This window comes from Magallana gigas, chromosome 3, assembly GCF_963853765.1.
Source record: "Magallana gigas chromosome 3, xbMagGiga1.1, whole genome shotgun sequence".
Lineage (NCBI taxonomy): Eukaryota > Metazoa > Mollusca > Bivalvia > Ostreida > Ostreidae > Magallana > Magallana gigas.
In genome coordinates, this window is record NC_088855.1 from 21,223,822 (window position 1) to 21,241,847 (window position 18,026).

Genomic DNA, 18,026 nt, shown 5'->3' on the forward strand with positions numbered 1-18,026 from the left:
AAATACATAAAATGACTTTGTTTGAATATACATTATATAGATATACAGGCATATTTATAAGAGTACATGCAACAAATTGTTAAAGTATAGAGCTCAACTGAATAAATAAAATATCTCCAAAAGCATTCTTATCGCTACCTCAAAGTTGGGACAAGACCAAGACCCCCCTCCCCCCGGCTATAAATTACACGGGATCGGCCAGCTGGTCAATAAAATTTCCGAGTTGCACAAGTTATCAATACGAAAAACAAACTATATTTAAAGACAATGGTTTTGAGATTTGATTAATGTGAGACATAAGAAGCGACACATTCCAAATATTAAAGGTTAACTGTCGTGAAATTAAAATGTGTATAATTTATTTTTTAAAATGTTTCATTTTGTATTGTCAGCAACATATAGGGAAAAAATATATCATGCAGGTGAAAATTGGCAATTTTTTTTCAAGCAATCATTCCGGGATATGAGTACAACGTCCTCAATGTCGGTTCAATTAATGAAGTTGGTTGGTTTCTGGAGAGTTATTATAATACAGCTTTACAGCCACTTGTGAACATGTACTGTTTACCATAGAGCAGCTACTTACATGTAACTTGTAAAATAATCGACAATACAGTATGTACGTATTTCAAAATATTTTATAACTAAAACTCACTATACCAGTATTTTTTTCTGAAAAGTAATGTCTGAGATACACTCATGCCGAATTTCAAGTTGATGGGTCCTAAAATAGTGTATACATACGTCATTATTCTCTCGAAATCGCCAGTTTATTTTTACTCGGACATTTACCGGTCCAGGGCTCACGATGGGATTTTGCCTATGACAACAGCAGTATTGCAACAAGTCGAGAAACATTCGCACTAATCTTTTTAAATCCTACATCAAACACACGCTACTTACATTTTTGAATTGCGATAAAATTCTTTGAATATTCTCAAACTGAACTTTTATTTGCAGACCGGCCATTAAGATACATGTAGCTAATGTTAAATTTAATTTCATTGGTTAATATTCCCGATGGTCCAAGAAGAATCAGTCTTTCTCGAAGACGTAAAAATGGCTGGCCCTGTTAGAACTCTATGTGGTTGCAGAATCAAAGTTCAGTATGGAGAGTATTTAAGGAGTTTTATCGGAGTTTTTGTACGTAAGAAGCGTGCGTTTGATGTAAGATTTTAACAGATTAGTGCGAATGTTTCTCGACTTGTTGCAATACTGCTGTTAATAGTCGTAGGCATAATCCAATCGTGTGCCCTGGATCGGTAAATGTCAGAGTAAAAATAAACTGGCGATTTCGAGAGAATAATGACGAAGATTTAAGACCCATCAACTTGAAATTCGGCATGAGTGTATCTCAGACATTACTTTTCTGAAAAATACATGCATGTTGCATTTGTTATAAAAAATAATTGATTAATTAGGCTTTTGAAGCGAGCTGGTAGTTTTTTTTTATCTTGGTCAGAGTTCGACCCCTTTCTTTATTTATGGTTACATTGAATGTTAAAACGGGCTTGGTCCCTGTGTTCTTTCCAATGAAAATTGAGCACAATTAAAATATGAGCAGTTGATTGTTATAAAAATATAAATCTAGGAAGTTCATCAAAATTATCAGATTTTGTTTTTCAGAACTGTCACTGACTTCTGATGTTAATGGACGCGGTAACAGGGCTCTCTTAATTGCAAAAAGCATTTACATTTATTCTATACTCGAGAATAGAAATAGCAAAAATAACTTAATAAAAACCCCTGGGTCCACATCGTCCACCGGAGCAAGTTAGCAATAATTTAAAGCAGCTTTTTGTCAAGTTATACAAATTAAATGATTTGAAATAAACTTTGTATTGGCTGTCTGGGCAGATTGTTAGTAGGCCGATTCGCCACGAATTTAGACTATAGAAATGAAAGAAACTTAAAAAAAATACAAAAACATTGCAATCATCTTATTTTTTTTTAAATCCAACCAAGAAGTAAAAATTAATTCGGAATAACCCAATGACTCTAAGTTGTAGTATTTCCATTCAAAGGATGTAAGTATTATTTCTTGGTAAAACAAGTAAGCGCTTTAAGTGTTCGTCGAAATAAATGCACTTGAAGAAAAAACCTGTATAATAAACAATGGGTTTTGAATTAACAAAAGACTCGTCATGGCCCTCTCTCTCTCTCTCTCTCTCTCTCTCTCTCTCTCTCTCTCTCTCTCTCTCTCTCTCTCTCTCTCTCTCAATCTTGAGTTCATCTTAAGTAAACTAAATTTGAATCTATTCTTCAACATTCAGCTTATTGGCTATGGTTTTTTTAACAATTTATATTGTGCCCTCTCACTTACAATTTCATATTTCAAGTTGTTTTCAAGGTTCAACAAAATTGAATTTGAGTATTTTTGTATATCGTAAACATGGTTGGACTATATAAGTAGCTTTAGGTGTCATATTTTTGTACTCAAAACGAGGACAAATACTCAGAAAAAGCAGAATTATGAAAATACCCATAATCTACGACTTTTTAAGAACCTTTGGAATGAAATTTGGGAATATGAAAACTCTTATTACTAGTATTACGTTGCATTTAATATATATGTAGCTGATAACTTCATGCATACCAGCAATTGCAGTGATTAATGGCAGCTTTCGGTCCTGGTCATAATGATTAAAGACATTATACATTACAGTATTTTCCGTACAAGATAATTAATCGATTGTTATAATTGACTGATTGATTCATTCACTTATTACCTAATAGTTTACGATTATAAATTCTATTTTATAACACTTTAATCGCAAAATAAATGTTTCAACATAGATTCTTCTCATATATTAACTTTGACAAAACAAACTAATTGAAATACATGTTTGGATTGAGTGACAGGTTGAGAAATGTACGTAGAAACAACTTACGTTAACAAAAATTAAAATACTTTTAACCAAGAATATAATGATTAAGAATAGTTTTGCCTCATCACGTAGTGCTAACAGAGTACATGTAATATTCGATATTTTAAATTTTTCCACGTTTGTCCTTGAAAGACGTTTACTTTACAATTTAAACGCTAAGTTTTGAAACAGGAAAGTGTTTTCATAACAACAGTTTTCCTCGTAAGTAGCGCTTCGATCAATCACATTGAATGAAAACGAGGTGGTTTTTCCAGGTTTTATTTTCATTCCTTTGTTATCAGTATATATATATATATAAGATTTTTTTTCAATTTCTATATTCAGTTCTAAGCAGAATGAATAATACCTTATGTCAAATCAGGGTATAAATTCAAAATGGAATCAAGCAAAAATACAATACAATTTATTTGTATAATTTTCTTTGCAAGAGCCGCATTTCTTGACGGTAAGTACATTTTTAACGCTAATCATCTCTCTCTCTCTCTCTCTCTCTCTCTCTCTCTCTCTCTCTCTCTCTCTCTCTCTCTCTCTCTCTCTCTCTCTCTCTCGTTTTTTCTGTCTAAATAAAATTGATCATGTAATTTATTTAGAAATAATGGATGCAAAGTTTTTGATTTTAAATAAATAATTTTTTTTTTAAATGCATACGAGGGTTGTCCCAAAATAATGTAGAGAGGACACATAATTTATAATTTGTTCACTGCAATTTCATTAGACTTCTATGTTTTCTTCAATGATCCTTTGGCAAACAATACTGAAAAATTTAAATCTGTTCTTTTTTTATTTATCGAGAAAATAAATAATTATTAACAACAAGTTTTGTCAGGCGGCGCAATGTGCGACGTCGAAAATCTCCAGTTTTACGTTGTTGCTAAACCCTCCACATCGTTTTACGATAACATACGATAACATACGTTTTATTTCCGAAAATGTTTTAGAAAAAATATCATCTTTGATGATGTACCATGAGTGCACATTCAACATATATTTATACCCCCGCTCCGAAGGAGAGGGGGTATACTGTTTTACCCTTGTGTGTCTGTCTGTCTGTCCGTCCGTCCGTCTGTCTGTCCGTCCGTAACAAAAATTTCTGTCGCATTTATCTCAGCAACTATTTATCGAAGATGCTTGAAATTTTAACACAGTGTTTGTTAAGGCATGCTATATCGTGGGATGTATTTTTGTACCAATCAGACGTCAACTTCCTGTTAAATGACGTCTTTGTTTATTTTTAGCAAAAATTTTCAAACAAATTTCCGTCAAAGAATTCTCAGCAACTGTGTATCGCAGATGCTTGAAATTTTTACACAGTATTTGTATAGGCATGCTTTATCGTGGGATATATTTTTGTACCAATCAGACGTCAACTTCCTGTTAAATGACGACTTTGCTTATTTTTTAGCCAAAATTTTCACACAAATTTTCCTCAAAGATTTCTCAGCAGCTATTTATCGCAGATGCTTGAAATTTTAACACACTATTTGTTTAGGCATGCCATATTGTGGGATATATTTCTGTACCAATCGGATGCCAGCTTTCTGTTAAATGTCGACTTTGCTTATTTTGCATATTCACATCAGAGCGGGGGTATCACTAGTGAGCATTGGCTCACAGATATCTTGTTCTAGTTTTGTTTTTTTTTTAAATATATTTTCTAAGTACGAACGATATATCGGCTTCAAACATGTCCTGTATTACTTGTTGTCTAACGTCCGTCTTACCGAAATGTGTCGTTCTGCATTTTGACGTCAATTGTTACAACGCACTTTGAAAAATTACGCACTTTGAAATTTTTTTTCATAGTGTGTTAATTTATATATGAATAATGGAGATCAATGTATAATATATTTCAACTGGCTTATTGCAAATTGGTGTTAAAAAAGGATACCTTAATTCTGTTTAACCAAAACTATATGATCTCTGAGAAGATCAATGCGACAAAATTAACCCACATCCTAATGCTTGTTTTTACATTTATAATAATTTAATGTTCGTTAATGTTAATATTCTTTTATTGAAGTGATTTATTTGATTAGAATACGAAAAGAGGGTTACTGTTGAAACACATAGATTCTTTAATATACCAATGGAGAAATTATTGTTCGGCCAGCTCGTTTTTTTAATAACACTCCGTGTACTTATACAGAGCATATTTCTTTTTCCGATCTTAAATGTTTACCCAAAGTTACTGAATATCATATGTTTTGGAAGGAAAAATGAGGCGTAGGGGACCTTCATTTTGTAATCAATTAAATGATGCACTGGTATTTGACCTGTGTCTTTGGTCGACCCCCACCCCACCCCCATCCCCGTTCTAAATACGTTAAATTAGATTCACGAGTGTTAACAAATCATCAAACTAACAACAAATTAGAAATTCAGTTCCAGAATTTGTGATGTAAAATATTTGTGTTAAGAGTGTTGATACTAAAAAATGTTGATGTACATTCATAACGCACTTTGAAAAATTTGCGTTGATTTTGTCCAAAATTTAACGCACTTTGAAAATAAATTTCAAAGTGCGTAATTTTTACAAAGTGCGTTGCCACAGTCCATTGATATCGCTCGGGGTTTCTTTTTTTCACCTATTGTCATCATACGTGTTCAACTATTTTCAATGTTGTTTAACTACTTATTCACAAAACGCATTTCTAATCGATTTTGTTAATTTCATTTACTCCTAAAGCCGCTTAGGATTTATTTCATGGTTTTTACAAAATTATATCAGTTACTGCTGCGCCGCCTTAAACGCCGACATCGTCATTTTATTATGAGTTAATTTTTCAACTTGTCACAAAACGCGCTATATAGTATTTAAAAGTTTGTTTTGCCAAAACATTTTCTGAGTAACTAATAGAATTATTATCAAATATCAATGTATGTTTTATTTGAATTTCATTCAAAAAGTACTTTTCCTCGCAATTTTCATTTCATTATGTTGATTTTAACTTTTTTTTTTTGACATTTTGCCGCATGTCGAATTTCTGATCTAACATGATTTCATTTCACAAATTTAATCTCAAACAATATTTGATTTTAAAACATTATTTGAATGCAAATATCTTGAACCTTACGTGGCACAAATTTCATCTTCCTTTGTCATCGATGAACTGAATAACGCCACTTGTCTACGTTATTTTGGGACAACCCTCGTACAATCGCTATTTGATATTAGTAGCATCGGAAGACTTCATGTATGCATTCCAAAATCCTAAAATACAAATTCAAAAGTAAATATGGAAATATAATTTAATAAAATTCAGAGAACACATAATTTTTGTTAGGCGTTTGAATTTAAAATTGTTTGTTGTTGTAAAGGAAGAAGTCTAGATGCCTACAAACCCTCTCCTTATAAATTGTAAAACTAAAAAAATTTGTAATACGTTCCAAAAACAATTCTTATTCTAATCGTTTCAAGATTTGACACTATGTAAAAGTGTTAAAAAAGGGAAAAGGTCACAATTACTTACTTTTTTGGACGACATATCATCAAAGTTTAATAAACTGACATATTTAATTTTCCTAGGCCTTTTTGAAATTCGTATCACAGGTAAAAGGACGCAGGTATGAATGACATGTTTGAGTATATATATCTAGAAGTTGTAAAATGTACCAACTAAAATGGCTTCCTGATTATAAGCCTTGTAGTTAAAACAAATATAGAATCAAAAAATTGAATATTGTGTTTGGTATTTTATGCATGTATGGAAGGAAGCATGAATTGCTAAATAAAAATAATAACAAAACAAAAACTAAAAAAACCACAAAAACAAATTAAAACAAGTGAAAAGCTGTCAATGTGTCAGCAAACCGGGTTTTCTTTTATGTGAACTGTATCCAGAATCCATGTAAACCCGTAAAAATAAAGTGAAATGGAGTACCCTATATGCAATACTTTGCCAAAAAATGAATAAGTTCAAAAACTGGTATTTTCTCATAATTAATCAGAAATCAAAATCAAAGCAATATGCTCACCTCTAATATATGTACAATTGATCTGCAAAAGAACAACTTCCTATCTTGAAAACTGTAGGAGGAGTTATCCGTACAATGAGGGTATCCTATATGCAATATTTTGCCAAAAAATGACTATGTTCAAAAGCTGGTATTTTTTTCATAAATTATTGGAAATCAAAATCCTAGCAATATGCTCACCTCTAATATATGGACAATTGATCTGCAAAAGAACAACTTCCTATCTTGAAAACTGTAGGAGGAGTTATCCGTACAATGAGGGTATCCTATATGCAATATTTTGCCAAAAACTGACTATCAAAAGCTGGTATTTTTTTTCATAAATTATTGGAAATCGAAATCCTAGCAATATGCACACCTCTGATATATGTACAATTGATCTGCAAAAGAACAACTTCCTATCTTGAAAACTGTAGGAGGAGTTATCCGTACAATGAGGGTACCCTATTGGCAGCTGCCCACCCGCCATTTTCACCATTTTAATAACCAGATTTTCCGTTAGAAAACCCGGTTAAAAATGTGTAAATAATTCACCCAGTGCACAAACTTCAAACTTTTATCATTCACTTTCATGATTATAACCTTCAACTGAAACAAATCTCAGTTATGTAATTCAAAAATAAGCCTAAAACAATGCCAGGGCCTTCTAATTGCTTAACAGCTAATTGCTAGAGCTACCCACTAGGATTTTTGTACTCCATGGCATGATCACATTCTTGCTTGGGAAGCACTGCATTCTTCAGAATCATTCCTTGTACACATAGTCATCAGGATTGGTGGATTCAAAACCCAGAGTCAAGTTCAAGCTCAGGACAAACGTTCTCAGTAATGGGAAATTCTCAATAACAAAGCTGAAAAAGGGAAACAGAAGCATTATCATGTACAGTGGATAAAAGGAAATGAGGAGACAACATGCAAATGTATAGTAACACCTTAAAGTCCAGATTTTGTATGCATCACATTAAATTAAGGGATATATAAACACTCTCACTGCATTTTCAAGTTTCAATGAAATTAATCACTACAAATGAAGACTTAGACACCTACTCAATTCTGATGCTTCCCTGCAGAGTAAAGTTGTCTGGTTTGCCAAACTGATAGTTGTAAAGTGTGACTTTGTGCTGGAGCTTCTCAATGTTCAGACTCAGCACTGAGGTACAGGGGTCCATGGAGACCAGGACATCTTATATATGTACAATTGGTTTGCAAAAGAACAACTTCCTATCTTGAAAACTGTAGGAGGAGTTATCCGTACAATGAGGGTAACCTTCTGGCAGCCGCCCGCCAGCCATTTTCACCATTTTAATAACCGGATATTTCTGTTGGAAAACCTGGTTAAAAACATTATGTAATTATTTTTGCAATGATTTATACCTTATTAGCCAGTATGAAACACCAATGAAAGCATTTTACTTTTTAAAAGCTACGTCTATTCCTGAATCTACCAACCATTTATGTACAAAAAGTACGTAAATTTTTATTGTCGATTATCATGTTACACAGAAAGAACGACAATTTTTCCATGTAACTATGTGAAAGTTACAAAGGTTACTTGGAAATCGAAACTAAGCCCGCGCATGCCATCGATTAAAAAATAATTCATCATCCAAAGTGATTATAAAAAATAAGAAAATCACCAATGAACGACAAAAAACTTCAATTATTTCTGCTTTCTTAATTATATATTTTATTCGTTTTAAAATGAGTCATTTATAGCTGTTAAAAAGTGAAAGAAATGCATTTACTCTAACAGAGGCACAGACAGGTTGTTTTCAAATTGGTCAGAACTGGATCTTAAATCGTGTAGATATTAGTCGTGTCTATATGAGTTACACTCGTTTTTTTTTTAAAGAAATAGAGAAGGAAATACTTAGTGGATGTAAATATTTGGATTTGAATAGCGATGTTATACGAAAAGTAGGTCGCTGCGTCCTATCTATCTTGCTGCTTTAAGATGTATCAGCAAGTTGAACTGTTTTTAATAAAAAGATTTTTTTAAAAAGATTACAATAAACTTCATTAAAATCCATTAAAAAAAGGCTACTGTGACTTGCCCTTATTTTTTATATTATTAGACTCTGATACCTCGATCGCGTTTGAGAAGCATCAACTGACAGAGTTTGATAATCCTAAACATCATCCTGCCTAAGATGTACATGTACATCTCAAATTTGAAAATGAAAAGCAGCGAATACAAAGTAGTAGGTTAAAGTTACAAACTTTTAGATCAGCATTCCATCAGACCAAAATGCATCTACTGATGTGATTTGATGATGATGCTCTGAACACTTTTTATCTACAACATACCCTTATCTCTATATGATTTGGAGATATCTACCGACGTGTTCCCGCTGAATAATATTTAGATACTACTACTGTCGCAGTGTTGTATTGTATGGTACATGTATATTTCACTGATTATCTCCCAATGTTTAAAAACCACGTCTCTAGCTACTTTCAAATGAAAGTCCCTGAGCCAACAAAATCTTTAACAAGAACTAAATTCGGCCAAAATGATCTTAAGATCCCAAGATATTAAAGCACATTACACACCAGAGAAAAACATACAAACTTTAACTATTAGAGCATTAGCTTATAAGACTAAATTAAATTGTGTACCATAATATTAAACACAAGACTATGAAATTTTTGCTAACATAAGACAATTTAACTTTTGACTTTAGAAGGCATTTTTCTGACTTCTTAATTCCCTTCCCGATAGCAAAACAGTAATGAATATACACAGCTATATGATGCTCAAACGTTTGTGGGTTTTTCTCTTTTTGAATTAATTTCTCATATTCATTTTGTTTCTAATAATTAGCCCTAAAACTTACACATAAGATAATGATGTTTTTCTTCCACTAAAACTTCCAATGTAGTCTCGTGACAGAAACAGAACTACTTGTGCATTGAATTTTTACATCCTCGTAATTTTACATCTTTGTTCAATAGTATCATTTGAATACATTTTCTTTTCTTACAATGTACCGATAGTGCATACAGCCATCTTTTAATCAAAGTAATAATGTAAGTTATAATGTAAAGTTAATGACACTGCTATAAGTGTTAAGAAGGTCATTTAAAAACAATGTTATTGATTGGCCCTCTTGCGTCAATAATCAATACGTTATTTAATGGTTGAATAAGTAACTTCTTTGCTGTAATTGTTTAAACAGTTTAATTACTAAAAAGTAAAATTGACACAGTCAAAGGAACATTACTGGAAAAGATACTACATGGAAATGGATTATCAATCTAAATAACTTATATTCAATTGGGGTCCCTTCAGGAACTATGACTACATTGTATTTCATTTAATAAAACGTTTAAGCCAAGCAAATTCAGAAAACGGTCAAACATATTCATTGTAGTGTTTAAATATATTTTTTCTTATTTTTGACCACATAGTCAAAGCGACCTTTTTAATAGCAATAATAGACACAGGTCCTAACCATTAGTGATTTAAACATCAGTGGACACACCAATGGTTGGATTATGTTAAAATTAATTTAAAAAACGAATTGATTTTTAAAAAGTACTCAATGCTTTTTTTTCAGCTCAAATAAACAATGTTCGACTGGTAGGGGGAAATTCCTCGGCAGAAGGACGAGTAGAGGTGTTTTACAACGGAGAATGGGGAACAGTGTGTGATGATAATTTCGATGACAAAGATGCAGCTGTCGTCTGCTCAATGCTGGGTTACAGCAGGTAAAATGTAGTATGAATGTGTAAATTTAAAGGGAAGGGAACGATGTCGTAGATTTTTTATAGATGTATTTAGATAAATCAGAAGTTTCAATTATTACAGTTAGTCAAACTGTTTTGAAGATAAGCTATATAATTAAGCTTTGACATAATTTTGAAATGATAGAAATTGAATTCCACGCCATTTAAAGATGGCTGGCATGATAATAAACTCTTGTACTGAAAGCAAAAAAAACCCCATTTATTTTGACGTCACAACAATTGATTTATTATACACTGCTCTGCTTTGGCTCAAAATTTTGTACGCAATTAATCAACTGAAAAAAATCATGAAGTTTATATAAATATGTAAATCTAATGAATTTAACTAGTTGAGGTTTGTTGACAATATCTGTTTGTTAGTTTATGAATACGCGTTTTTATGTTGTTGATTTCAGGACCGGTTTATTGAAAACACATATGGATTCATTTTTCAATGTTAAAACGAATTTAACCCGAGTGAAAAATCGAAATGATTTCGCTACATCTACATGTAGATAAATACTTTATAATCGGGATTTTAAAATACACCCACAATCCTTGAAATTTGAAATTAAATGGCATTAAAACGACAGCAGACATTTTCTACGATGTCTAGCATATGTTGACAAAACCTTACAACTACACTGATTTCTCTGATCTCACTCCTCTCATTTAAAATAATAAAGTCTACATATATAATAACTTAAATGATTGAGCATGCAATGCTTTTGGTGAAGCAAATGTCAGCAAATCTACGGTGACGATTACAACTGTAACATGGATCTTAATTCAATGCTGAAAAATGAACACCGAGTTACTTTTAATCAAAGTTAAAAATCTTGCCTACAACTGAATAAATTTTTTATAATTTTAATGATTGAAATAGGTCCACAATCCTAAATATTTGGAATTATATTGTAAAAAAGAAAAGAAGAAAACAAAACAAAACATCAGACATTTTCTTCGATGGTTAGCATATGTTGACAAAGCCTTAAAACTACGCTGAGATTTCTCTGACATTAATCCTCTGATCTTAGATAATGGCGTGTACATATGTAGCATTCCTAAAGTGCTTGAAATTGCTGTGTTTGTGATTAAGCGGGAAATCTTCTCTTGATTTCTTTGGTAAAAAGAACGGATTTAAATAAATTTGTTTCCATAATTTTCCAGACCTTGTCAGTTTAGAGCAAATATATGATGAAACAAACCAAGCCTGATGATGTGACGTCATAGATGAGAGTTGAACTGCAGTTCCCATATCGGCGGAAAATTTAAATAAAACAATCGATAAACTACCTGATTTATTCATGAATCGTTGTTTATTGAAAAATCAATTATATACAGTCACAGTAGATGTTAATAATTTGATTAATTGTACTACGTATGTTAAGTTTTCTCCCTCGTTAAGAGGGGCGCCTTTTATCAAACTCTTCTATCGACTGCTCAATGCTGGGTTATACAATTTTAATTTCCAACGGAAGACCTTGTACTGATTCTGTTGGAAATTCTTCATTATTATGTTTAGGGTCTTCGGTTTCTAACGTTGATCCGTAGCAAGTAGTTTTAATTTACAAATCTTTAATGTAGACATCTTGAACGTTGTCCTCCTAGTTTTACATGTTTGATTAACCCACGTATACTTCTTAAAAAATTACATCGAAATTTATGTTTCAAAAATGTTAAATTTTGCTTATATCTTTGCTCAGTAACTTTTTGATTGTAACTTTTTTTAGACACATATAGAACAAAAGTTGTGCAGAATATTAAGAGCTTTCATTTGATACCATACAAAAGGGGCTAGTCCCTACAATGAGGGGTCTAGATCCCTTAAAAGTCTTTGCTTCATAACTCTAAAACGGTGAAAAAATTTCGATATGGGCATCGCTGAAAAAATGTTGTTTGTGACTTTATTGATCTCATAAAACTGTTTTTGTGTATGGGTATTGCATAATATGAGGGTAAAAAGTAATACGTGTTGACCAGTACTCGCGGCAATTTGACCAAGTTAACGAAACTCTCCCTCGCCCGCGGCTGAGAAAATCGGTCACCATTGTCGCTGCTGGACTACCTAGGGGTCAGCGGTTATCTAATACACGAGAGTTGCGTCTCTCATATATGAGTTTATTTAGCCGCGAGCTCAAGAATTGTTTTAATTTTGATTACACATAAAGGTTTATGGACTAAACGATTGGGTGTCAATTAAGAAATCGTTTAGTTAATTAATAAAAGCAATGGCACTCTCAATCTAAAGCAATATCAGACAGATCAATTGTGGGTTTTAAGTTTAAAATAAAGAACTTCTATTTGATAGAATATGGTCATTATACTGCAAACTTTTCAAATCTTCCTGGGTTCTGAGCTGTGCATGTCTGTGCGTTGTACCTATACGTAATCTCTCCTTCGTCCACGGCTGAGGAGATCAGCCACGGCTGCACTACCTAGCAGTAAGCGGTTATTTAATACACAAGATTCGCACACCGCGACGCACACTTAGATGAATATGAACGTGTTTGAGTTTATATAGCCGTAAATACAAGAACTGTTTCATTTTTCTGTTATAAAAGTTTGTCCATCTTGTATTTATTTAATTAAACATTTGAGTGTAAATGAATATTAATGAACGATATTACTCCAAATCGGAAACATCGTCAGACATAAATTAATGGTTGGTTTGTATATCTAAAAAAAAATTAACCACCCCCCCCCCACAGATGTTAAATGATGACCATCCCTCGCACATGGCCGAGAAGATCCAGCGCGAGTGGACAAGTGATCCGCGGTCGGCTTGTGTTCTTCTACATGTACCTTGTCACGCGTTCATGTTTCATATTTTTCACGGACAGAACTATATTTTATTATGTTTTCAACTATTACATAGGTTTAATATGAAAAGCTAAATTTATTTTACTTGTACAGTTGATTAAGCATTGATTTATTATACGATAGCGTACAGGGTAGTTTAAAAATCAAATCAAATCATAATCAAAGTTCCATGTTACATGTTTGCGGTAGGTGCTGGCACAATAAAACAATGTCTTGAATTGAAGCATTTGATGATTATTTTAAAGAACTAGATTTTGACCCGTGCGTGCACGGGTTGACATTGCATATCAGACATTAACGAAATAGATACATCGACACACCTTATTATTGACATTTACATAACAAAGCTATAAGCCTATAATAATGCTATTAATTTTACTACTCTTCCTTAGTTTGAATAATCTAATTGTGTCTCGGGAAAAGCCCTCACCACAGTTAGAATGCCCCCCTTATATCCGTAATGAAAATTGCAGAATCGCTCCGGAAGAATTTTGGAGAAAGTTAATGAAGTTGCCTTGAAAATAACAGTCAGATTCATCACAACAAACCTTTTTGAGACTGAAGATACCTTTAAACTAAAAATTTTAATCCATAGAATGGAAGAATTCAACACCTTTTCACCAAAGTACACGTATTTTCTTTGTAAAACTGGGTCCGTAGGACATTTTTCATTTTTACGATAAAACATATTCTATCTTCGCTCTCCTAACAAATATAATGTAACTTATTTTTGCATGTAATCAAATTTTTTTGTCATCACGAAGACAAATGTAAGTACCTAGTTAAAATGTATATTTGTTATTTTATACTTTCTCTCATAAGAAATCATTAATATATATGAACAGAATATATGGCAAAAGTCCAATGAAAATTTACCCGTATTTGTATTATCATTTCTGAGTTTATTCATGCAGATGTGATATTGTGGAAACCAGAGACATAAATAACATGTTACTTATGTCTCTGGTGGAAACATAAACTAAAGATCCCGTTAGCGTGAATGTATTGCGCAAGCGCACGATTGTAAAATCAAAAAAAATCCAGGTGATTTCCGAGATTTTTTGATAATTTTTCGTTGATTATTAATTAGCGAAGCTTAACTGAGAAAAAATAAAAACAAACTGGTAATGTTCAAGTACCAATGATGTTTAAAATACATAAAACAAATGACAGTATTCTTCCGATTTCTCGGTATTAAAGACCAAATATTCGAGTCTATTATTCTAATATAGTAGTATAGATATTCACGTGAGTTTTAAACAACTTAAGATTAGATTTTATCGGTCACATATTAATCACTCTGTAGTTTTTCTACATGGTTGTTCGTTTCAGTGTGGAAGCGAACTCATTGCTGCGTCCCTCCCCCCACCTCCTCCCGCCCCGCTGACAAGTGCTCGCACTGGGTTTTTTTTAAATTGGCGAAAAGATATCCAGATCTGTCGAAAATCATTTTTGGTGATTTCATCTTATGTGTAACATTTTCTCCTGAACGTGTTTCACTTTCTTACCCGTTTGTTTATTCGTCAGTCTGTGTTAATTCATTCGACATGTGCGACCGAAAATTCTTGTGTCGCTTCAGCGCACATAACCCAGAACATATGTAATTGAGTTACATTGGGGAGGGTGCTTTTATAAACAATAAGACTATTATTCGAAGTCAATCATCTTCACATTAAAGATGTGAAATCGTAACCTGAGAATGTGGCTAATAAATTAACCTGTTGAACACGCTAAATTGCTATAGTTATGAACAGAATAAGTCATAATAAATTATAATTAAAAGTTTGAAGTCAAAGGACATTTTGTTCTTGGGAAATACTACTGCATTATGCAATGCAGTCGATCGCCAAAGAAATCATCAAAGTACTGCAAGTGTCGACAGATTTCTTATTTGTTTGAAAGACCATGATAGTTCACTTGACTTGCAGTCATATCTGCCTCATCTGCCTCCCAAAAATATATGCGCTTCTCAAAGTTACACCTAAGTGAGATAGATGCGCGTTGTTGGGGATTTTATTCATTGTTAATTGTATGAAAATTGATAAAAAAAACTTTTAATTGAAGTTGTGTATTATGATGTTGTAATGCAACTTAATTTACTTACAAGTTTATCTACAGCCAGTGGAATACTAATTTTAGGTGAACAATGAATACCCAATATATTAAAATACAAGATGAATAGTAAAATAAGGATTTTGCATTTTATTGCATCGTCGAGAGAAGTTATATTCATTTCTGTCAATAAGGTTATTTAATTCACGTTACATAGCGGTGTCTCTATGAAACAGCACCATCTGGTGTAAAATTTAGATGCTCGCTTTTGCATCATTTCTCCCACTAATCTTTTTTTTTTTAGCTGATTATATATTATTTTGAATGTCCAAGTCTACTCGTATCATTAAATAATATCAGACGACAGACATTTTCCTATAGAAAAGTTCAGAGATGCTATCAATTTTGACTAATTACTAAATTTTGTCAGCACGTAACAATTCTAAATTTGCACAGTCTTCAAAAATTTTGAAAGATTTAAATAAAGAAGTTATCTTAGAGAAAAGGTTACGTGTTTTGTAGGCGGGTACGGTTTTAAAAATAAAATACAATTCCTGACATAAACCATGAGTACATACTGTTTATAACAATGCTTGCTACCCTTTGAAAATTTAACTCGCCCTTAAACATCTCATTTTTTAAAGAATTTTTGAAACGATTACACAAACTGTGTTCGACAAATAATTTTCCTAAAACATTTTCTTCCTTTCTTTTTCAAAACACGTTTTATGTACAGGCTATTAATCACGACACGTTTTTAAAACAAAAACAGAATTGAAAGTTTAGTTATTATAATCTTTTGGCACCATATCAAATATATTTTCAACCCGCAGCAACAACGGAAAACCTTATCGTGGCTTTGCCACGAGCTCTGCTCTAGTTCATTATAAAATTGTTGTCAATGTTTATTCTCTTTCTTCACTGTAGCATGAACTCTAAGGGAAAACAGCAAGCATTCATATGTAACGTTGTTAGCGCCTGTTTAATGCTAAGTTATAGTATTTCACTATAAGATTGCTAGGTTACACAATTTGGATTATTCTTTATAAAATTGTTGTTTTTGTTGAAGAAAATCTTTATTCCTTTTGTTCATCGTAGTATGAATGCTAAGGGAAAACAGCAAGCATTCGTATCAAACATTGCTAGCGCCTGCTTAATGCTAGGTTATAGTATTTAACTATAAGATTATCCATGTTAAAGAAAATAATTGATTGTAACGTTCCTGATTCTTAATCTTTTGTTAATTGTAGCATGAATGCTAAGAGTAAACAGCAAGCATTCTTTGGACAAGGAACTGGTAGAATATGGATTGATGAGCTAAAATGTACAGATTATGACACCAGTATATTTAACTGCTCACAGAACATTTTGGGTTCACACGACTGTGGACACAGGGAAGATGCGGGGGTTGTTTGTAACATGTTTGCGGGTATGCTTGTCCACTTGAACATGTATATTTTTGAACTAGATTTAAAAAACACTTAAAAATTTATGTTCTTAGTTTAAACAAATATTTATAAATAAACCTTTATTTTCACGAAAACATCAAAGTACTATTTTTTTAAATTACACGTTTTGTCATCCTCAACTCAGCTATTTTGAATTAGAGTTCTCTTAAATTTAATGGGAATAAGTGACTTCAAAATAGACAAAGATTTTGATTGATTGGGAAAACCATAAAAATTGATCAAGTATTCAACAATTGTGTTACTTAAATTTTTTTGAATTACATTAAAGCACCTAATATAAGACTCGTTGGTGGACATGATACACTGGAAGGAAGATTGGAAATTTTTCATAACAATGAGTGGGGTACTGTGTGCGATGACTCATGGAATAGCAAGGACGCGTCTGTAGTATGTTTTATGCTGGGATATTCAAGGTATCTGCACATTTTACAGCTAGACTCATTTCGTTTTCTTACATTAATGATTCGTTAACTAACTATAATACCTAAATCCTGTTTGGTGCATTATTTGAGTTTAAAATCTGATAATTGACAGAGAAAATGCCATATCGACAGGCACGGCTCGATTTGGCCAGGGACAAGGCCCAATCTGGATGGACGATGTTTCATGCCAAGGGACAGAGAATGATATATTTGATTGTAACAAAACTTTGGTGAACCACAATTGTGACCATTCTGATGACGCAGGAGTTATTTGCTCAAAAAGTACTAGTATATTTTATCGTAAAATACATACCTAATGTTTTCAATATTCATATCGATGTTCCCGTCATCCGAATAAAATGAAAATCAATTTCATAAATTTAACACTAAGTTCGAAAAATGAATTCTTATTGATTATAAATATGACGTTTTTTAAAGAAAATATTACACAATTGTGGGTTTCGAGCAAAGCTTAGTTTATGAGTCCCCCCCCCATACCCATGAAAGAAAAAATTCTGTCTCATAGGGACTAACAAATTCATGAGGAGTAATGGCTCTAACCAATCTGAGGATGCAGGAGTAATGTTCCAAATAAGTAATGAATACTTGTACGTCGCTTGATATGGTAATTTTAAACACTTTTTTTATCACTGTTTACAATGGGTGGT

The 18,026-nt window shown here is 32.5% G+C and overlaps 1 protein-coding gene across 3 annotated transcripts in view; it reads left to right on the forward strand.

The window, feature by feature from the left end:
- Nucleotides 1-3,174: 3,174 nt before the first annotated feature.
- Nucleotides 3,175-18,026, forward strand: part of LOC105344708 (deleted in malignant brain tumors 1 protein) — a 40,050-nt gene continuing 25,198 nt past the window's right edge. For all 3 annotated transcript variants that reach the window (XM_066078872.1, XM_066078873.1, XM_066078874.1), the window contains exons 1-5: nt 3,175-3,333; nt 10,424-10,574; nt 16,718-16,896; nt 17,205-17,349; nt 17,471-17,640. In XM_066078872.1, the coding sequence (XP_065934944.1) occupies nt 3,264-3,333; nt 10,424-10,574; nt 16,718-16,896; nt 17,205-17,349; nt 17,471-17,640 (715 nt within the window). In that variant the 5' untranslated portion in view covers nt 3,175-3,263. The remainder of the gene's footprint in view (nt 3,334-10,423; nt 10,575-16,717; nt 16,897-17,204; nt 17,350-17,470; nt 17,641-18,026) is intronic.